Raw genomic sequence first — 23,522 nt, 5'->3', positions numbered from 1 at the left:
ATATAGAGTACATAATTATGTGTGTACTTGGTTTGGTCCATTTATGTATAAAAATTTATTAATCCGTACTTCTGAAACTATTTTCCCAAAAGAATCTTTCTGTGAAAGAGTTGCTAAAAACAAAGCTTTACTAAGACAACCCCCTTTATAGCGTCATGTGTGAATGTTATCTTTACTAATAATAAAGCTGAAAGTCTCTCTGTCCGGAGGATGTCTGGATGTCTGTAGGATATCTGTAGGATGTCTGTGACGCGCATAGCGCCTAGACCTTTCGGCCGATTTTCATGAAATTTGGCACAAAGTTAGTATGTAGCATGGGGGTGTGCACCTCGAAGCGATTTTTCGAAAATTCGATTTTGTTCTTTTTCTATTCCAATTTTAAGAAAAAAAAAATATCATAAGATGAACGAATACATTACGAAATTATCATAACGTGGAACCGTAACATGGGCACAAGCCAATTGGCGAGAAAATTCACTACACATCATTTGTAAATATACAGGCGAACCAAAAGACCTTTTAATTTGCTATTACGGGCGAAGCCGTGCGGGTACAACTAGTGTCGAATAAACGAAGTACAGCAGAATGATCTTCGAAAAACATTGTGCTTTATTTGTGAATGTCGCGGCCTCAGAGCAACAGTAGGATATCTTAGTGTTATTCCTGGGACTAGATGTCTTACGGTTGCTCTGAGGCGACGATGTGTACAACTTAATTGTTAAATGAGTTAATGTAAACGAAAATTTAGCTAAGCAATTTATTTATTCAGTCTTTTTCTTATTTTTCAGTTAGTTGATGTTACTAAGCATTCTTGGGTAACTGCGTAAGTATATTTAAACAGTACAATTCATTTGCTCTATATCTCATTCTTTTATACAAAACGTATTCAGCTGGTAATAGAAATTACCTCAGTTAAGAAGTCAAGAAAGTAGGGCAACGGCGCCACTAACGGACATGCTAAAGACATTGCTCTCAGATTAACTCCATTTTCTGAGCCTTTTTTCATGTATTTAGAAATTATTTTTCTCCCATGCAACATCTCATCTAACGCTTGGCTGCTTCTGGAGCCTCTGATTTAGTTAATTCTACTTTTATTTGCTCAAATGTGAAAAAAGGTCCGACTCCCAGTAAAAGACACCAACAATTCTGATGTTACCCAGTAACAGATAGGACGAGGAAAGGATGCGTATTGGACAGAATTCCCCTTTTCTCTTCAAAATGTGCAAAAGTACTTTATTTTTATGTCTAAAACCTTATTAAACTCAAATGAACATGAAACACCGGCAGACCTCGTGCAGGCTGTTCACAACCTTCCACCACTGCCTCGTAAATACCAACTGACTCATAAAATTCACTCTGATAACACTAGATGGTTGCACCGTATTCATGAGTCGCAGCAACATCAGTTTTACCCGCCTAAAATTCTTATTATTTAAATCCAAACTTATAACTGTCTGTTACTGGATCCTTGTCTGTTACTGGTGCCGTACACTGTAAAAAAAAACTGTAAATTTTGAAGAAGTTATCCGTATTTTTTACAGAAAAAAACTGTTCGTAATAAAATACAGGATTTCTCTGTTTTTTTGAATCTGTAACCGGTTATACTTTGTTTTTCTTCGAATCTTCGAAATTTCGCCCGCGTGTTTGGATTTTGGTTCTCGTGCTCGAGTTTTTGATCTTATATTTATTTAAAGCGAATAAGTCTTAAATCGTTTGCAACTTCCATTTCATTGCATCCTAATCAATATTTTATTATTATGTTTTTTTGTCATCTGTTACAGAGGCATATTCGGAAATTTACACAGCACATGCTTACGCTGAATTGCATTGGCTAGCTAACATTCGTAGCGAAATGGATTGTAAGTATAGTTTTCATTTTGAAATGCTACATAAAACCAGCAAAATCCAACGAATAAACCAGCCAAAAATAGGAAGATTTTACCACAAACCGACGACCTGGCTGGCAGTTTTCTATAAATTACCAGTTTTACAATGTGACACCATAATTCTTGATGCCGGCGCCACTGAAGCTTATTCGCATTATTTATAAAGCTGAAATGTTGTATTCTTAAAAAGTAACTTTCCTTTTGATAAACTCTTTCAAAGCTTTTTCCAAAAAATATTTCGAACAGCCACTGGGGATTAGGGTTTGTCTCTCACATTTATGAATGCGTGAAATATTCGGTCCCGAAAATGTCAGGATTTTCAGTGCTGCACCCTTACATTTTGGACGTTAATGGCGTAATCTAAATTCTGCTTTAAAATTTACAGGCAGTGGTGAAGCCAGATAAAAATTGTGGTGCTGGATATTGTTAAATTTTGGAATTGATTAGCTACTTTTGGTCCTTTTTTAGAGTCAAAAAAGGAAACATTCCGAGTTTCGGAGTTTGAATGTCCCCAAACTCACACCTCCAGATACGCCTCTAATTAGAGGGTACTGCATAGATTTGTTCATAATTTAATATCTTGTTCAAAGAATCGATTTTGATTGCGGTTACGTTTTTAAAGATAATTGTCAGAGTTTCAGTTTTTAATCATGTTAAAAATGAAATTCATGATACTATAAGTCATTAATAACGTTCAAGTTCAGAGTAAACGTATAGGCAGGGTGTTCCCATACTCCATACACGCCGTATATTCTCAAACATTTTTTTGGCATATTATGTAAATGATCGCATACACATATTGTGCATAATAGATTACTGGGAGTACACCCTCAGAAAAATTGCTGGGAACATCACTGCGTATAGGCTCATAAACATATTCAAAACAGAAGCCTTGTAACAAGTTCGCAATGAAACGAAAACGATTGGACAGAAAAAAAAAAATGACAAAGAATTTGATTGGTGGCAAGACAAAGTCGATAAAGCTAAAATAAAAAGCGAGTTTCGATAACTGTGACCTGTAAAAAATGAAAAACCGTACAAAATATAAAAGATTTAAATAAAAAATATTAGGAAAATGAGCAAAAATATTTTAATCATACAAATGAAGAAAAGAGAATAGTTACTTAGTGGTCCAAGTAATGGGGGGGGGGGGGGTGATAAAGCAATCCTTTTAACTCCTCCTCCTTAAAAAGGTTACATGATTTCTACCGCCCATTAAAACAGATTTAGCCGTAATAGTGGGGAGAGGAGTTGACATATCTTGTAGTTAGGGCAAGATAAGGGCTTAACCCCCCTTACTGCGTATCTCGCCATTTCCACGTGCAACGTAGAAGTAACAGACATGTGTTTCGGAATTTCAAAGAATCTCTTTTTCAATGCAAAAAAATTGAGAGCTTCTGAATGCGAATTCATCCGTAAAAGGGAGTTTTACTCGAAACCGTTGATTTCAAAATATATACGTATATTTTGTAAAAATGAGAATAAATATCTCAGAGACTCATTCAAAACAACAGTAAAAGATCCATTAAAATTTTATTACTTCATTTTTTTTTACATTAATACTTTCATACTCATCTCTTATTACTTCATTTTACCACAGTAAGAATTTTACACCCACAAGTTACAACTTCCCTTGTTACAACGATTAACTTCATTATCTTATGTTATTGACTTCAGCTTGATACAGAAATAAATTACATGTATGTTATTAACAAATCACGCTGCATAATAATTGCACTGTTATATTACTTCATTTTGGTATAACAGCAATTTTGTACTCATATGTTATCACTTCATTTTGTCACAGTACTAACTTCTTGCTAATATTATTACTTCATTATGATAATTATGATACAGTAATAAATTTGCCTCTTACGTTATTATTTCATTTATCTGGAGCAATAAATTCACTCTTACGTTGTTACGTTATTTTATACAGTTATAATTTCAGACTTGTTTATGTTTTTACTTTCTTTTGCTATAGTAATAAATAACGTACTCTGATGTTATTACTTCATTTTTCTACAGCAATAAGTTCGTACGCATATGTTATCGCTTCATTTTGTCACAGTACTAACTTCCTGCTAATATTATTACTTCATTATAAGTATAATGCAGTAATAAATTTCACATTTTTACCTTAATATTTCATTTATCTGCAGCAATAAAAACACTCTTATGTAGTCAAGTTATTTTTCATTGTTATAATTTCAGACATTTTATTTTATGACTTTATTTTGCTACAGTAATAAATGATATACTCTAATATAATTACTTAATTTTGCTACAGTAATAATTTCGTACTCATATGTTATCACTTCATTTCGTCACAGTACTTCTAACTTCCTGATAATAATATTACTTTATTATAGTACAGTAATAAATTCCACATTTAAGTTATTATTTCATTTATCTGCTGCAATAAATCCACATTTTTATGTTGACATGGTCACGGTTATAATTACAGACTCTTTATGTTCTGACTTTTTTTCTGCTACAGTAATAAATGATGTACTCGATTGTATTACTTCCTTTTGCTGGAGCAATAGTTTCGTACTCATTTGTTAATTATTTCATTTTGCCACAATACTAACTTCCTACTAATGTTATTGTTTCATTATAATACAACAATAAATTTCACCCTTTTACGTTCTTATTTCATTTTTCTACAGTAAAAAATTCATACTCTTATGTTTTCACTTCATTTTCTACAGTTATAACTTCAGACTCATGTTCTTACTTTCTTTTACTACAGTAATAAATAATGTACTCGAATGTTATTACTTCATTTTTCTACAGCAATTATTTTATACTCTTATGTTATTACTTCTTTTGGCTAAGATAATAGTTTTGTATTTTTTGCTATTTACAGGGGGAGTAAAACTGAATTAGAATTAGAGCTGCCTATGAAAGAAGTCGTTCAAGTACGTGAAACTTCCTGAATTTATATTTTTTATGCAAGCTTAAGTTTGTTTCATTTAATACAGTTTAATACGCATTTCTAAACACAGTAACTTAAAATAACTTAATTAGAGAGTCCAATCAGGAAAGAATGCTTTAATTATTAAGCTACTTACATTATGTTGACTTTAAAGTCGTATTATTTTTTTCTTAAGGATTTTTAAATAACTGTTAAGGAGATTTCTCGACTATGAAATTAATTTTAAAAATGCCCCTGTTCTACACATTTTATTTTATTTTAATTTTCGCTGCTAAGTAATTTTATGTATTTAATTTTATTTTAAGCTACTATATGTTCTTTTTAAAAGCACTTTAAAGCTTTTTTTTGTGTTTATTTTTTTTTCTCTCAGCAAAGCTAAAATAAATGTTTATGATTTAAATGGTTGATATTCCTTGAGATATCAGATAGACTCATCTTAACTGGACGTAACTCTACAAATTTTATCCGGATAAACAAGAGCCGGATAATCGATGTTCTACTGCATTTTGAATTGAAAGGAATACACATTGGGATATATTTCCTTCAGTAAACAGCGTTGTAATCCGTAATCAAAAAATTGTGACTTACCGTATTACCCTGCATTATCCGGCATGCCGGAAAAAAGCGAGGTTAACCAGCATGCCGGGAAATTCGAATTTTCCGGCATGCCAGATAATTCAAGGTTTATTTGGCAACGAAAAAAAAAGTAAATTTCCCCATTTAGTTCCAATCAGAAAGCAAACCACTGTAAGGAAAAAAATAAATAAATTCCGAAAGTAACCTTTTTTCAAAAATTGCGTACAATATGGGCTTGTTATTTATAGTAGGTCATTATTAACGGACCTAATTATACACTAATAAAGTAATCAATTCAGAAGCAATTAATTTAAATTTTCTAAAATTATTCGTTTTTAAACAACATTTTTCTTGTTAAAATAACACATGACATTGTTAATAAATATTTTACAAAATTAAACTGTTTATTAATACTAACAAAATGTGAAGAGAACTTATATTCATTTTTAAGCTGAACATATATTTTATATAGTATCATTTTCCCCCCCTAACCTCGATTTTTCCGGTATGGTGGAAAGGACCAAGCAAGTGTTATTTAAAATCTGGTGACCCCCGAACTTTACGGCATGCCGAAAAATGCGGGGTAGTACGGTATTTTGTTTTCTCCTGAAATTATAAATTTCACATTTGACTGTTCCTGTAACAAACGGTTCAATCACCCCCCCCCCCTTCACCACTTCACTTCAGTTCGATTTGTTGTATCGTTCACAGACGCACGTGATTCCTTCTTCAGACGCTATCGATCCCGACGTGCTCTCGAGTATGACGTCACTGGGATGCTTCAAAGACAAGGAGAAGTTGGTGGAGGAACTGCTTAAATCCGAGTAAGTTATTGATTGCCAGTCAATGCGTTTGGTATTTTTCTTTTCCCGTCTTTTCCGGCAACAAATTCTTCGTTGGGGGGGGGGGGGCAGTTCGTTCGGGTTGATGACACGTGACATGAGTAATGACTCCATATACAAGAACTACATTTATGGGACTTTAGCTTATTTGCATGGTTTTCAGTGGCCCATGTATAGTTTTAATTAATGAAAATAATTGACAAATACGTTTTAAAGTTAAAAGACAGCGACCAACTTATTTAAGATGCTTCTAAACTATGACCAAACGTTAAAAAATAACAATGAATAAAACAACGAAAAACAAATAATCAATGTATGGAGATAATCAACCTCAATCCTTGATTGATCTCAAAACTTTGGCTGAAAACTTAGGTTTAGGTAAGTATGGATGGATGCAAGGGAAGGGCCCGCCCCTCCTCTCTCTTGAGAGATTTTCTACACTTAACTTTTTATTTTTAAATTGAAGTTAGGAAAACGCAATTCTAGACAAAATTCATGAAGTTAGAAATAGCGATGTTTGATGTTCACCCCCGGAAATGTTTCAGAATTGAAGTCCAAAATATTTGTGATCAACATTTGTTAACCAGGTTACGTTCGGGTTGATGACACGTGACATGAAGAATGACTCCACAAACAAGAACTACGTTTCGCAACTTTAGCTCATTTGCATGGTTTTCAGTCGTTTATGCATGGCTTTAATTTATAAAAATTATAGACAAATATGTTTTAAAGTTAAAAGACGGTGACCAACTGATTTATATAAGATGTTTCTCAACTATGACCAAACGTAGAAAAATCACAATGAATAAAACAACAAAAAACAAATAATCAATGAAAGGAGATAATCAACCTTGATCCTCTACAAAGGCAGTGAGAAGCAAAGGGATATAAGTGCAAAAATTATAATTTTGGAGTTATATTTGCAATATTGAGTTGACAACGTGATGGTGAAAAATAATAATCTTGTATGTCTAATATTGTAGAACGGTGAAGTTTGAATCATTTGCCGACAGACAGTAATCGTAAAATAGAACAGCAGCAATAGTATTTTTTGCAAAAGTGGCTGGTTGCTAAAGCAATCAATGGGGATGTTTCCTTTAGTCAAAAGTGCTACTTTTAATCTAAAATTGGTGGAATAAAAAGAAAAAAAAACATGGGTCCAGAAAATATTTTTATTTTCCCAACATTTATTTTGAAATTCATTTTTAAAATGTCAGATTTCTAAAACAAAATGTTTCATCGAGTGACGTCACAAGTGATGAATCAGCCATCTTGAATCGCAGCACGTGGTTGTCTTTTCTGGAAAGATACCGCATATAACTGCGAGCAATTAAAAGCGGAAAGAGAAGTGTTCGTTAAATAACATATTCATTTGGCGAAGCTTGGCAGTGTCCTGAAACTTTCTTCTGGTAACCTTATTGACTTGTTCACTTGTGACGTCAACAGCGAAAATGAAAACAACGCCTGAACGTCTTTAATGATTATTTTTTTATGACTCTTCTCATGTTTTCGACCTTGTTCTTTTAGAAAAACACATTTTTGAAAAATAGGAAACAGCTCAATTACTCAAAACTTTGTTTCGTTGAGTCAACCGATTTTGCTCTTAACGGTCTATATGTAAGCTGCATATTTGTGTGATTAACTTTACAGATTTTAGAAGCAATAATTTTAGAAGAAGGGTTACGGCACCAGTAACAGACATGCTTAAGACATCGCTCTGATGTTAACTCAGTTTACTAAGCCTTTCAACGTATTTAGACTTGTGAAACTCTTTTTCTCTCACGTAACTACATCTCATCTAACGTTTGGCTGCTTCTGGATCATCTGAGTTAGTTAACTCTATTTTTATTTTCTCAATTTCGAAAAAAAAGTCCGAACCCCAGTAACAGACACCAAAAAATCTGATGATATGCATTAATCACTAGCTCAGCAAGAAATACCTTCTGGAGGGTTTTTTAAAAAATACCTTCTGGAGCGTTTTTTGAAAAATACCTTCTGGAGGGGTTTTTTGATTAAAAATACCTTCTGGGAGGTTTTTTTTTTTTTTGGATCAAAAAAAACCTTCTGGAGGGTTTTTTTTTTGATCAAAACAACCCCTTCATATGCTAAACTTAGAATTTGCATTAATGTTAAAACCAATGGCTCTGGGGGGTGTATTCACCCCCCTTTTCTGCACCACTGGCAGAAAAAAATAGGATGAGGAAAGGATGAGTAATGGAAAAAATTCCTTTTTTTCTTCAACAAGTGCAAAAGTTCCTTATTTTTAGAACTAAAACCTTATTAAATTCAAACGAACATGAAACCCCAGCTGACCTCGTGGTAGCTGTTCATAAATTTCCACCACTGCCTTGTCAATACCAAGTGGCTCATAAAATTCACTCTGATAACACTAGATGGTTGCGCCGTATTCACGGGCCACAGCAACATCAGTTTTACCCGCCTAAAATTCTTATTATTTAAAGTCAAACTTATGACAATCTGTTACTGGACCCTTGTCTGTTTCTGGTGCCATTCCCCTAATAGTATTTTAGAAGAAAGTCTTGTTTCGTTTTACCTCGTCATTCACCTTGCTCAGATGGTACAGAATTAACTCAATTGTTAAAATTAACAAGTGCTGAAAACGAAAATAATATCTCCCAAACTCAATTTGAGTGAAGTGTATTGTTCTTTCAAGATGTAAGGTAAGACACCAGTAGTGGCCATTGTTTCAGTAGTGGCCACTTCTAGTTTACTTTTGTATTTTTAAGGGAAAAAAATGAAAATTAATAATGTGATTTTTTGTTGGTACTTAGTGTAAATGTAACTATCATATTGAATCCATTTTATTTATCAGTTATTTGAATTTAAAGTAATTACTGTAAACTCTTCGGCTGGGAGAATGTCAGATAGCCACTACTGAAACGTCCAGATTTTGGAGTAGCTACTACTGGATCAAATTTGTAGTTTGAGGGAAAATGGAAAAAAATGAACAAATTGAAATTCTGAAACTTATTAGAAAATGGGACGATTAAGGAAGAGTTGGACTATAATACGCTCATTGAGTTTTAAGAGAGGCAATTAATATTGTAGACCCACAGTTTAAGAATATACTTGACTGTGGCTACTACTGGTGTTTTAACTTATAGCAATAAGTAAAATATAATTTCTCTACTTTTTTTCTTTTGCAGTCACAATACGGAAAAAGTGATTTATTTTCTATTGTTGGACCGGAAAAGGCGGAAACCTTGTTACGAGGACGAAACAGAAGTCATTCTTAGAAGTAGATCTGAATCCGGTAAGATATCTGAGCTTCAAATATTTTCAATGCCAGAGTGATTTTTTTATGCTATGCCCCTAGTATTTAGAACCCGACTAAAGTTTTTGAAGACACTGGGCACAAAATTTATTTGGTGCACCCCCTCCCCTCCCCGTCACCCTGAGCTCATTGTATATGCAGAAGCAGTAAAATACCTTGATACTTGCGTATTAACATATCTGTACTAAATTTAGTGGTACCTTATATTACAAAAAATCGAAGTGACATAGCATTATGATAACTAAACATAATAATATAAGATGTCGTCAAACTTTGCCCGTTGGAAAAAGCCATTAATATCAAAATTATCTATGGTATAACTTTAAAAAGTATTGTAAATATAACACAAATTTGGAGTGGTTTTGGGATTTGCGAAATAGATTAAATTTTTACAGAGATTTTTTGGTTTCTAGATTTAATATTTAAATCTTGCTATAGTGCGATATGAAGGAGTCCAAAATCAAAATTTTACCTACAGATATGGCGCCCACCAAATGTTGGTGCCCTCGGCCAGTGCCCCATGCCTTAATCAGGCCCTGATTGTGTTCGAAACATAATCGCGGCGGCAACCAGCGAGCGGAGTTGGAGGGAAAATGACCGACTCTGACCCTCTGAGTTTCATACCCTTGACTCCTGACTCCGACTCCTTTATCTACAAATCCGTCCTACACCGCTGCCCTGCTTACTACATACTAGCGGTACCCGCACGGCTTGGCCCGAAGTAGAAAATTTAAAGGTCATTTCGTTCGCCTGTATATTTTACAAATAATGGATGATGAATTTATTGCCAATTTGTTCGCCCATGGTCACTTATGGTACTTTGCTCGTCCACGTTATGGCAATTTGCTAGTCCACGTTATGGTAATTTGTTCGTCCACGTTACGATAATTTGCTCGGCAAAATATTCTTAAAATTGGAATAGAAAAAGAACAAATCGAATTTTCAAAAAATCGGTTCGAGGTGCTCACTCTTATGCTACGAGCTCATTTTGTACCGAATTTCATGAAAATCGGCCGAACTGTCTAGGTGCTATGCACGTAAATTATATCCAGAGATCCAGACTTTCCGCTTCATTATTAGTAAGGATTAATTCACACATCTTTGTACTACATTGATAACTTATGTCTTAATTAAAGCCTGATCGGTGTGAGTAGGACTGGTAACTGAAGGTCGCGAGTTCGATGGCTGCCGGTCGAACATCATCCGTGTCCGGTAATGGTGACTGGTCCACATTAAGTCTGTCATTGTCTCAGAGCTAGTTTTCCATTCTGCATACATGCCAACTCTACTATTTTTAACGGGAGACTCCCGTTTTTTGCTTCCATCTCCCGATTTCCCGTTTTTTACGATTTTCTCCCGTTTTTGCAGTTTTTTCAGTCAAGCATCAAAAAGTTTCACTTTCTTCTCAATAGATGGCGCCCTTTTCTAGTCTACCAATGTCAGGGAATAAGAATTTTTCCAATTAATAACTCCTTTAGTAAAAATTAATTTTTTAGAAGCTTTCCACATTGAATGTTCAACGAAGCACGTGCTTTGCCGAAAATTGCAGCAGGTTTCAATCCTTTTGCATCTTGAAATTCTTTCAATTATTTTTAATGTTTGAAGTTATTTTAACATGTGCTACCCTATACATACTTATTTTATATTGTATTTTCATTATATATTGATTTCCTTTTTTTTTTTCGGATTTTATTAATTAAATTTTTGTAGCTACTTTTCTGGTAGAGACTGGAGAATGTACGAAACTTTATGAAAGTTCACTCCTTATTATTTGGTTTCCCCTTTGCAGTATATTTTTCTTGCTGCTACCAATTTGCTTACATCTGCAAAATATCCCCATTTCACTTTAAATTTAGTATTATGTTATTTAAAAGCATAATTTAATAATTCTGTAGCAAGGATATGTCGATGGTGAATCACCTATGTACCTGTAGTAAAATCTCCTGTTTTTTTTCCTTCGAATGTTGGCAAGTATGATTCTGAATCAATTTATCTGATGGACCAAGGATCGCTACGTTAAAAAAACCAAGCAGTGTTTAGAGCTGGGCCATTCTGTATGACGGAACGGGATATTCGGTGGACTTTCGTCAGAAGATTTTGCCGCATAAACAAAAATAAAACACTAGAAATTTTCTTTCTGATAGTAACAGTAAAGGTTTGGCATAACAAATACGTAGAACATCAAAAGCTATTGTTTTTAAACAGAATAATTGAAGAATGTGCAATAAAATGCCAATGACGGAACGTTACTCGTATGAGTCCCGTTCCGTCACAGGACTTTTATTGCATACCATTCAATTATTTTCTTCAAAATGATTAATTTCTGATGTTCCACATAGTTCTTATGCCAAATCTTAACTGTTATATTCAAAAATGAAATTTCTAGAGTGTTTTATTCGTATTTAGGAGACAAAATCTAACGAGACGAAACTACTCCAAATGTCCCGTTTCGTCACATCGAATAGCCCAGATCCATTCAACCAGTAATGCAAGTCAGTGGTAGATGCGCGGGACCACGTAGTTTCTTAATGGTAGTGGCGTCACTGCGGAGGAGGCGGTCGCCCAACACCCTTCTAGGGGGGACACCAAAAATAGATATAACGGGTTTATAAAAAACATAAATACTTTAAGTCTGGAAAAGTTTCGCAGTCTAGTTCGAATTTCCTTAAAAACAAATGTTTAATATTTTGTTTTTACACACATTGGCTCAAAATACATGTTTCTTGATTTCTTTTCTTTTTTTTTTTTTTTTTTTTGTGAACTTTTCGCTTGTTCAAACGAAAAATGAAATGCGTTCATAATTAATGATTTGTCGTTCGTCATTTAATGTTTCATAAATAAAAAGTTGTTTTTAAGAGTTGAACGAACTTTTTTAGTTTACATTAAGAGGTTCTCTTTTTTTAAAGGGGGGGGGGCACTAAAAATTACCGCCCCGGGTAACACTCGTTCTAGGTACGCCACTGCTTAATGCTTACAATAAATAAACTGCTGAGATGACCCCTGCATTTATTGCGGGCCCCTTGTCATATGGCACCTCGGACGTCTACTATTTTTAACCCCCGACACACAAAGGAATGGGGTTATAAGTTTGACATGTCTGTGTATCTGTGTGTCTGTCTGTGGCACTCTTAGCACCTAAGCGGATGGACCGATTTTGAAAAAAAAAAATTGTCCTGAAGGAGAGTTGAACGAGAGTGTTCTTAACTTGATTGCGTCTTTGGATGACATTCATTAACGAAGACATTAATTAAAAACCTCTAAATGGTTTTTCGCGATTTTTACAGTGAAAACATATTTAAAAATTTTAAAATGTAGTATCAAAAAAAGAAAAAAAAGAAAGAAAAAATTTTCTGCTTCTACAAGAATGTGTTTGGAACTTCCATGTTATATAGAATTGGAATGATAAAGTTTATTTAAAGCAGATTTTAATAACGGCTAAGCCTTGATTCACGCGATTGATTACCGAGTTCATCGCTGGCCGACAAGGAAATAAAACGCAATGATTTAAAATTTTTATCTGTTGCCAGTTTCTATTTAATAGCAAATAAAATACTTGACATTGATTTTTAATAATACAAGGCTTTTAAAAGGATTTTCAATTTTCCCTCTTTTGATTCTACAGTTGCGACTCAGTCGGGGTGTTTTTTTTAATTTTAAATTTAAACGTTGCTTGTTGTCAATTGGATAGATAGATATACAGAAACCCGTTTGAATTTCACCACATACAGCAGAACACTGTACACTCCAAGTATCCGACTCAATTGTGATCAAACCCTACTGGGATTATTGGATTTTTTTCCCAAATGGGGGTTAATTTTTATTAACTATTGAACGTGTATGTTAAAAATAGGAGAAAAAAAATTTTTTTTTGAAGAAAGAGAGTTTTAAGTGATCAAATGAAGGACAACACTTTTACTTCTTTAGCGTACCTAGCTGTACAGTATGTACGCACCGTACTTTGAATGGAAGTCATTGCTTGCTGATTACCTGTCAAAGTAAGCTGTTTGACTAGTTTCGCTGAGGGAATAGCGCTCAAGAAAGAATTATTATGTTGCGATTCGCAATTCTGAAAGTGATTCGGATTATAGGACTTTGGATAATTGGGAGCTCTGCTGTATTTGTTTTTAATCCAATCTCCTCTCCTTAATCCAGGGCCTGTTGCCGTGGTACCCCCCCCCCCCAGGCGCGGATCCAGGATTCGGCTCAGGAGGGGGCACTTTTTTTTTCAATTTCGGCGCCCCCACACACCTGGCGCCCCCCCCCCCCCAACCACCAAATGAATTCTCAAAGATGAAAAATCACATTTTTGATTGTTATCCTCATCTTCTTTATTTTTGAACATTCAGCTATTCTCCCACTAGGAAAAAAAAAATTAAGTAAAAATGCATTGTTACTGGAAGCGAAAAATAATTTAAATAAAGTAATGTAGGACATAATAGGATTTTATAGTGGAGTTCCCGGAACGGGTGACACCTTGGACGTTAATTTGTGGTGCCCCCCAACCCCCCTCACTCGCCCCATCAAGGAAAAAAAAGTACAACAAGATATTCTAATTTATTATTGCAATAAAAGTAATTGATGCGCATAACGTTTTCAGTGTAAATAATTGTTTTAGTATAGCCTTAAATAACAAAATGCAAAATGTTAAGCGCGGATGCAAGGGAGAGGCGATGGGGGTAATAATTTGAGGGACTGTGCACCTGCCATAAACGCAATTTCAGTCGATCTTCAATGAAGTTAGTGGAAGAAGGATGGGGATTCTTCAAAAATGCTTCAAAATTGTAGTCTTAAAAACGCGATTGCATTCCATCTGAAGTTAAAAGAAGAGCAGGTGCACAACTTGAAAATATTTTTTTTTTCGTTTGAAAGGGGAGGAGGGGGAGCACTTTTAAAAAATTCCCTCAGACATATGGTATATACGTAATATATAACACACATACAAAAACTAACAGGACCGTTGGGAGGTCAAAACTGGGAGATGATCTTTGGTAATGTTAAAGGAAGCAAATGTTCGGGCTCCCCCCCCCTCAGAATTTTTTTGAAATTTATGTCTTAGAAACGTGATTATAGACTGCATTTGTGGATGTTAAAGAAAGAAGTGGGGTTTAGGAAATGTCATCGATGCAAATGGGCTATTATCAAACCGTAAAAAAGCCCTAGAATGCCAAGAATTATTGAACTACTAGAATACCGATTTTTTGAGTCGATTTACCACCCCCAGCCAATGTTTCAAAATTGAAGAGCCAAAAACGAAATTTTTGACAATCTGAAGATATTGAGGAGAGGGGAGTTCCAGGGGGACTCTCCTCTGGAAGTTTCTCGAAATTGAAGTCCTTAAAACAAAGGTTTTTAGACTTTCTTCAATGATGTTAGAGAGAAAAATTCAGAGGTTCATCCCCTTAAAACTAGCACAATTGTAGCTTTAAAAACACAATTTTCGTCATTCTTTATTCATATTAGAAGGACGGATTTCAAAGACCCCTCCCCAGGAATTTTTCGAAATTGAACTCTAAGAAATGCAGTTGTAGGCTATATTTGATAAGGTTAAGGGCCTGGTAATTTTTTGAAATTGAAGATTAAAAATCGCTACTTAGACGATCTTCGGCGTTGTTAGATGGTGGGGTGTTCGGGGGCTCTTCCTCCTGAATAATCTCTACAAAATTAAAGACCAGACCAGGAAACAAAATTTGAGACTATCTGTAATAATTTTCGATGGGGGGAAGGGGTGAGCTTCGCGCACAGCATTTTTATTTTCAGAAGGGAGGTGGAACAAATTAGCTGACCAAGAATCTGCAACTGTTAAAGTTTTTAAATTTAAACATTTCTTTTTAAAATAATTAAGGTTTTTTCCTAACATTTCTTTCCCTTGTTAAAATAACTTTTCTATCCCTAAGACATGTTCCTTCCTTCCTTTCAGTAAGAAAGAATACTTCTGAAGAAAAAAAACATCAACTCAGCATTCAGGGGTAGGTAGGGGTCCTGTGGACCCCTCCTCTGGTTGCGCCACATAATAAGAATGTAATTAAAGACTGCACTAGCGCAGCCAGAAATACCTTCCGGAGGAGGTTTTGCGATGAAAAATACTATCTGGAGGGACTATTTTTTCTTATCAAAAATGGAGGAGGTTTTTTGATGAAGGGGATTTTTTTTTTTTTTTTAATCAAAAATACCTTTTGAAGGTGGTTTTTTTGCTCAAACTATTCTACTAGAATTGGTATTTATGTTAAAACCAATGGCTCTGAGGGGTGTTTTCACCTCCAAACCTCCTACTTCCAGATATTTTTCAAAACTTAAGTCATAAAAACGCTATTGTAACCTATCTTTCGTAATGTTGAAGGAAGGAATGAGGTTTATGTGTATTTTTTTGAAAAAGTTTCATGAACGCAATTTTAGACGATCTTCGATGATGCTTCGCAAAGAGAGGTTAGGAGGCTCTCCCTTGGAAATTTTGTCGAAATTAAAATACTAAAGACGTAAATAAAGTATCTCTTTGATGACGTTAGGCGTTAGTGGAAGGGTTTGGATTTGGAACTTTCTCGCGAACATTTTTCGAAATCAAAGTTTCAAAAACGCAATTTTTGACGATCTTCGGTGATGGCAGAGTGGGGAGAGGTTCGCCCCTTCCCTCGGACATTTTTGAAAACTATAAAATCATAAATAAAAAACACAATCGCAAGCCAGCTTTAACGGTAAACGAAAAAATGGAATTCTGAAACTCTCTCCCAGAAATTTTTAGAAATTGAAGTCAATAATGGACGCTCTTCGATGATATTAGGAGGATGAAGGAGGACCTCCCGCGCAGTTTTTTTATTACTGAATGTTAAAAAACGCAATTTTAGATGATCTTTGATAATAGTAGGGAAAGGGTGTGGGGGGTCAGAGTTCTCAAGCGGAAATGTTTCAGAATTGAAGACCTAAACCTGTGTTATTAACATGTGTAACCAGGATACGTAGTAACGGTTGAATGATTAAAATCAGTCGCTCCTCAGTTGAAAAATTTCTGTATCCGCTGTTGAGAACGGGCAATTCTCATGATATTGCGCCCCTAAGCAGACGCAGACGCGCCCCACTCCTCACTGGTTGAGGAACGGTTAATGAAGTAAAAAAAAAAAAATTAAATGTCTTTCTTTTGCACCCAGTTCCAAAACTTCCCCTAAATTTAGAGGGACACTCATAAAATGCAGATATTGCGCCCCCTAGGGAGCGCGGGCGCCCCACAGATTGAGAATCGGTAAATGAACCAAATAAATTTTTCAAATGTCTCTCTTTCTTTTGTACCCAATTCCAAAACTTTCCCAGTAGATATATAGGGAAACTCATAAGTTGCAGATATTGCGCCACCCAGGGTGCGCTGAGAACCGGTGAAAGAACCAAATAAATTTTTAAAATGTCTTTCTTTCTTTTGTACCAAATTTCAAAACTCCCCCCCCCCCTAAATTTAGAGTGAAAATTTAAAAGTTGCGAATAGTGCGCCCCCTAGAGCTCGCTTCCCACAGGTTGAGAACCGGTGAATGAGACAAATAAATTTCTTAAGTATCTTTCTTTCTTTTGTACCTAATTCCAAAACTTCCTCGCTAAATTTCAAAGGAAAACTCATTAGTTACGGATATTGCGCCTCCTAGGGGAACGCGCCCTATTCCCCACAGATTGAGAACTGATGAATGAACCAAATAACTTTTCTGAATGTCTACTTCTATACCCAATTTCAAAAATTTTCCCCTAAATTTGGAGGGAAATTTTTTAAGTTGCGAATATTGCGCCCCTAAGAGGGGCGTGGAAGCGCCCTACTTAATATTGGTTTAGAATCGTAAATGAGAAAAATAAATTTTCTAAGTACATTTCTTTCTTTTGTCCCTAATTCCAAAACTCCCCCCCCCCCCGCTTTATTTAGAAGGAAAATTCATAAGTTGCGGATATTGCGCCCCTAAGGGACGTGCCCTACTCCCCACACATTGAGAAGTAGTGAATGAACCAAATAAATTTTCCAAATGTCTTTCTTTAGTACCCAATTCCAAAATTTTCCTACCAAATTCAGAAAGAAAGCTCATAACTTGCGGATATTGCGCCCACAAGAGGGGCACGGAAGCGCCCCACTTCAAACAGGTTGAGTGAGACAAATAAATTCAAACTATCTTTCGTTCTTTCTTTTTGGTATTTAAATATTCGTCCAGGGACGCTTTCGGCGCCCCCTTCCTACTGGCGCCCCTGATTTTCCCAGGGAGGGGCAATTGCCCCCATTGCCCCCCCCCCTTTGGATCCGCGCCTGCCCCCCCCCCTAGCACTTCTGCAGATTTATCACGTTAACTAGAAAATGTAGCAAAAGTAAAGTTAAATTCAGCAGAAAATTAAGCCATCTTTGACTGCCAGCACTATACTGCCAGTCCACATCAATGTTTAATGATCGACTATGCAGTGCTCGCTTCTCAAAAATTTCCTTGTTCCTCTCGGTGAACTGATTATCAATTACGAAAATAGAACAGCGAAGAGTAAATGGTGCTGCCATCTGTTGAGTATATTGAAACATAAAACTCAGATCAAGAAATATATTCAAAGCTTTTTTCACTCTTCGTCGTGTGCAGCGGTGCCTACTTAGAGGGAGAGGGGCGATCACGGCGCACACTGCGGCATTGAAATTTTTTTTTTTTGGGGGGGGGGGGAGATTTTTGAGGGGTATCTTCCTTATTTCTGGGGGGGATTGGTGCTTGCTTTTAAGGGACTCTTCGCAATATTTAGGAGGAGTGCGCCCTTGCTCTTAGGGGCAGGGCCCAGGGCCGCAACCAGAAAATAATTTCGGGGAGGGTTTAAAAACTTTCATGCGGAGCTTTGCGGTAGGTAGTACATTTTTGAAAACCAGCTTTGACTCACTAAAAGCTTTTTATGTAATTAATATACATATGAAAGACATTTGAGTTTTGAAATATATTTTTGGAAATTTTTAAATATAAACGAGTATTTAAATGTCAAACCGAACTTTCCGGGGGGGGGGGGGTTGTATACGGCCCTTTTCCAGGGAGCACCCCTTGTCGCGTGCATCAGGAAAAAAGATAGCGGTTTTGTAATTAAGTTTTTTTAGCGTATATTTATGAGTGTGTAATCTATGAGTTGAATCAATCAGGGGATTTTAATTACCTAAAATTCTCTTGGAAATGGAAGTTTTGCTGTAGCTTTAAAATATAATAGTAGGAGAGAATACTTCTTCTCCTATTTTAAATTCAAAACCGGTCACATGAAATATTCATAAAATGGCTTAAATGTATCTTATACGACGCATTTTTTTATATTAGTATGATACTTTATATTGCCAAAGATTAAAATATGTTTCTACATTTAGCAGTGAGAGAAAATACACAGGTTGACCGAAAAGTCCTTGACACAATTTAAAAATTCATAAAGCAACAAATTGTCGTATGAACATGCGATTTTCGCAAAGAATACTTCACAGGTTCAGAAATAGTTCATAAAAAAATACGAAAAATTCATAGAAAAGCAAGAAACTGTGGTTTGAACATGCGAATTACGCAAGAATACTTCTCGGGGTCAGAAATATTTTTGTGTTCATTTGCGTCAAATTGTGTATCATTGCTAACATTGAAGATCTGAAGGTACGAACTGCCCAAGTAGCAAATTGTCCATGCTGGGTAGAATCAAGCGCGATTTCAGAGGGGGAGGAGGTATTTGGGTCATTCGCCCTCTCCCCTTAAGTGATCAAAGATATCCTAAAACTGGGTTTTGGGGACTTCCATTTCGAAAAATTTGCCTCTTACGACCCCCCCCCCCTTACGGAAATGACCCCTCCAAAACCAGAAACTGGATCCACTCTTGGGTGGTACATGGAATGAACTTGAGAAAGTTTGGATGTGGTTCGAGCAACAAACGGTGCACTCATTCAATTCCAGTAATAAAACGTATTGCTTTCTGTTTAATAAAATGATTAAACTCCTCACATGACGTTGTTTTTTCTTATTGTGCCGGCACAGTGCCACCTTTGCACAGTACAGTCAATACAGTCAGGGCCGAAGAGAGGCCATGTCAGCCTAGTCCGAAATAGGGGCCCGCCTCAGAAACGGAGTAGTATAAATTTTGCAAGTTTTGTGGCGGGAGGGGGGCCGGTGACCAAACTGATTAGGGGCCAGCTTTGGCTCCCTGCGTCCCTGAATACAGCACAATTTGAAAGGTTTTTTTTACGATATCATAAAATATTCGTGAACATGCAACTTTTTTTGTGAAAACCAAATACAAGATTTTTCAGCTTTTTTTTTCAGTTTTTTAAATGTGCGAAAGACTTTTTGACACACTATATAACAATGTAAATCACCGGGTTTGTTTGTAATCAATAAACAAATTAAACAAAAATATGACTTAATGAATGCATATTTTATTTTTAGTTGATCCCCCACGCAAGCGAGTGGATACCTGCAACATTAATGGAAATTCCCCAGCCAGGTTAGTACTATACTAGCAGATTTTTTTATATATTAATCTTTTTTTTTTCAATTCATAGTAATGTTATTTTGACGAATAACTAGTACCATCTCTTTGCGTAAAACAAAGGAGTGTTTCCTCTCTCATTTTTATTAAATAGATAAAAAGTTAAATAATCAACGATAAAAATGAAATTTTACGAAACCAATTGAAGTCATGTGTTTTTGGGTTTTCTCCAGTATTTTTTTTTTTTTTTCAGTCCAAAGTGAGCTTATGAATGTAATTTCTTAAGCTCACACCTTTTTGAGTTAAAAAAGAAATTCATTGAACACAATCCTACTTTTTTTTTTTTTTGCAAATTTGTAAATTTGTGAAGCTTAAACTTTGACTTAACTTTGCCCAACAACAATAATAAAAAAAAGTTAAATTAACAAATAAATGAAACAGAAAAGAACAAAAAATATCCAAAACATTTATGATATGAAAAATAAAACTTTTATGAATTTCATTGGTCGCGCCACCGACATAATGGATCAAGTGAATTGCTATTTACTAATCGCAAAAGAAATGAGAAATGTTTTTCACGGCAAACAATACTGATTGCTCAATACAAAGGGGTTGCCAGCTTTGGCTTTACATGGAAATAGGTGCTACTTGCTGAAGTCTAAAGTAAAGCAGGTAATTTTCTGGAACATATACGTCTTTGGGAGTTAGATGATTAATTTTAAATTAATCCGTTTTCATAGGTATCAATTCGAATTGCTGAGTGATGGATCTCCACTACAGCCAAGAAGATATCCGTACGGGTAAGTAATGGTGCTATCTACTTTTTTAACTGATGAAAAATGTTTTTACGAGCTGTCCATAAATGTCCCTTTGTTTCATTATTTTTGTCCCCAACCCCCCTCCCCTTTTGTCCCCACAAAAAAAAAAAGAAAAACTAGCTTTAACTGGTTTTAAAATTTAAAAAAATTAAATACTTTTTAAAAAATTTAAAATGCTCCACGCGACTTAAAGTGTTACATTTTTGCTTATTTTTTTTCATTTTAGCACATAATAAATCATTACGAAAAAAAATGGTATTAATTAGTAAATTCCTTAAAAAATTTATTTTTCAGAATTTTTTAAAAATACTTCGCTAAAACTTCCCCGAAATTTCTTCGGCTAGTAATTTTTAGTCGAATTTTTTAAACCTTCCTGAAGTTAGATTCTATAATGCATACCAAGTTTTATTATTGGTAAACCGTGAGGCTAAATTTTGAATTTGGTGTCATTTGAGCAAAAATTGTGTCGCATGAAGCATTTTGTAGGAATGAAAATTGAGAAAATTTCGTTTCGCGTAAAATGATAAAATATTATCAAGATCAACAAAACGACTGAATCACGCGAGTAAACAAACTGAATCTGTATAATCAGTTACAATTAAGTATAACCGCTGCCAAATAACAATATACAATAATATTTTAATTAAAAATTAATAGGAGAGATTATTAAAGTTTAACTTTTCCTGCTTTGTTTACATCTGAACAGCTGAGTTTGACGAGAGTATCTCATGAAAAATCATTTTGTGTGCAAACTTTAAGCAGTTGTAACTTTGGTAAAAAATGCCCAGTCGCTAAGCGGTTTTTTGCGTTAGGAAGAGAAATGTTTGAAGTACAACAAAACACAAAAATCAAAATTTTGATTTTTTAGTCTACCGTCCCCCATGAAAAAAAAAAACAAAAAAAAACATGATGTCACACTTCTGGTTAAGCCCTCACTTCCCCTAATCACGAACTGTCACATTTTTACGACCCCCTCCCCATCCCCTCAAAACAAAACATCACTTGTGGACGGCACCTTATATCTCATCTTGTTATGCTGTCTCTACGATCTAGTTGTGATAATTGAAAAAAAAATCGATAATAACGATAGCTGGGAATGAAAATTAAAATTTTAAACTTAATTTTCAAGTTTAAGCACAATACATTTTTTTCCAGCCTTTAATAAATCTATTTTATTGATTAGTGGTTAGTGGGTGATTAGTAGGCTTGCCAGATTTCTGAAAATTTCAACCGGGACACTAGAATGCCGCCCCCCCCCCAAGTCACGGGTATTTGAAGGGGTACCCACCCCTTGCGGGTTTTTAGGAGCGTTTTAGAGGGCAGTTCATTCTCAATGCTATGAAGAAATGGTTACTAATTTAATTATGAATTTAAACCACAAATGATAAATTACACATGCACATAAATTTAAAAATTTTATTTCTTACATGATAATGTTTAGAAGTTACTTTAGTAAGAAGAAGCACATGCTTTTCATTGACTAGGTCTTTTTGTAGAAAGTAGTTTTTGGTTTCAAAAACCCTCTCAAGCTAATTTAATACTTATTTTACAAAAAATGTTACAAGAAACAAAGTAATTATCTTAAAGAATCCTTCACAGTCAACCATTTTTGGACTTACATGAAATACACCGCCAGCTCAGTCACTTCCAGCCGACGACTGCAGTTTCGTGCTTATTAGCACTCATCAGTCCGGCATAGGAGTGACTGAGCTGGAGGTGAAAAACCTCTTAAGCACGAAACTACAGTCCTCGGCTGGAACTGACTGAGCTGCCGGTGTATTTCATGTATTTCTTCCTTAGCCCTGGCTATAGGGCGGTAACTTACTGAATATTTTTGGACTTTTCTGGTCATCTGTAAGCAAATATATCTTCTTCTGGGACGTGAAGTAATCCGGCCGGGACACCGGGATTTCGTCTGAAAATCGGGACTGTCCCGGCAAAACCGGGACGTCTGGCAAGCCTAGTCATTAGTCGCCATGCGCGAGCAGGGGTGCCGATCCGCCCCCCCCCCAGTTCAATGGTGCTAATCCCCCCCCCCCCCCCAAATTGTTCTCAGCTCCTTCCATTTTGATTTTTTTTATTTTTTAGCTCTCTTTTTAAATTTTATTTACTTTTTAAAGTATTTTTCTTTTTTCTTCTCATTTTTATTTTATTTTTCTTTAAATTTTTTATTTGTTTATTTTTTTTATTTTCAATTATTTTTTTATTATTATTATTTCATTAGAAAAGTTCTCTCCTACGTAATGACATATACACACACAAACTAAATAAATAAATGAAATGAAATATAAACAGAATAAAATAAAATAAATAATATAAATTAAAAATAAATCAAGAAATAAGTTTAAATAAATTTTTTCTCAAACCTCAAATTTGATCTAGCAGTGGCTACTCCAAAATCTGAAAATTTCAGTAGTGGCTATCTGGCATTCTCACATCTGAAGTATTTACTTTACCTACTTTAAATTCAAATAACTGATGAATAAAATGGATTCAATATGATATAGTTACATTAAGTACACTCCTGTTTGTGAAAATTGCAACACCATGAAGAAAGCATCATAGTTGAATGAAATTTAATACACAGTTGAGTGGTGATGGTACAAATAAATGATTACATTTTCAAAAAAAAAAACAATAAAAAGAGATAGAAATTAGTATTTTGTGTGGCCACCACGCGCCACAATAAGAACTGCTACACGGCTCGGCATGGAATGAAATAAAGTTTGAATATCT

At 35.1% G+C, this 23,522-nt stretch overlaps 1 protein-coding gene across 1 annotated transcript in view; it reads left to right on the top strand.

The window, feature by feature from the left end:
• LOC129229545 (serine/threonine kinase SAD-1-like) overlaps positions 1–23,522 on the top strand; it is an 80,490-nt gene that overhangs the window by 36,417 nt on the left and 20,551 nt on the right. The window contains exons 6-13 of the mRNA XM_054863866.1: positions 789–823; positions 4,759–4,810; positions 6,115–6,227; positions 9,413–9,519; positions 16,400–16,406; positions 18,881–18,891; positions 19,926–19,983; positions 20,709–20,768. Of these exons, the coding sequence (XP_054719841.1) occupies positions 789–823; positions 4,759–4,810; positions 6,115–6,227; positions 9,413–9,519; positions 16,400–16,406; positions 18,881–18,891; positions 19,926–19,983; positions 20,709–20,768 (443 nt within the window). The remainder of the gene's footprint in view (positions 1–788; positions 824–4,758; positions 4,811–6,114; positions 6,228–9,412; positions 9,520–16,399; positions 16,407–18,880; positions 18,892–19,925; positions 19,984–20,708; positions 20,769–23,522) is intronic.

The sequence above is a fragment of the Uloborus diversus genome, chromosome 9 (assembly GCF_026930045.1).
Source record: "Uloborus diversus isolate 005 chromosome 9, Udiv.v.3.1, whole genome shotgun sequence".
In the NCBI taxonomy this organism is placed as follows: domain Eukaryota; kingdom Metazoa; phylum Arthropoda; class Arachnida; order Araneae; family Uloboridae; genus Uloborus; species Uloborus diversus.
The sequence above is the reverse complement of the archived record's forward strand: the minus strand, read 5'-3'. Positions and strand labels throughout refer to the sequence as shown.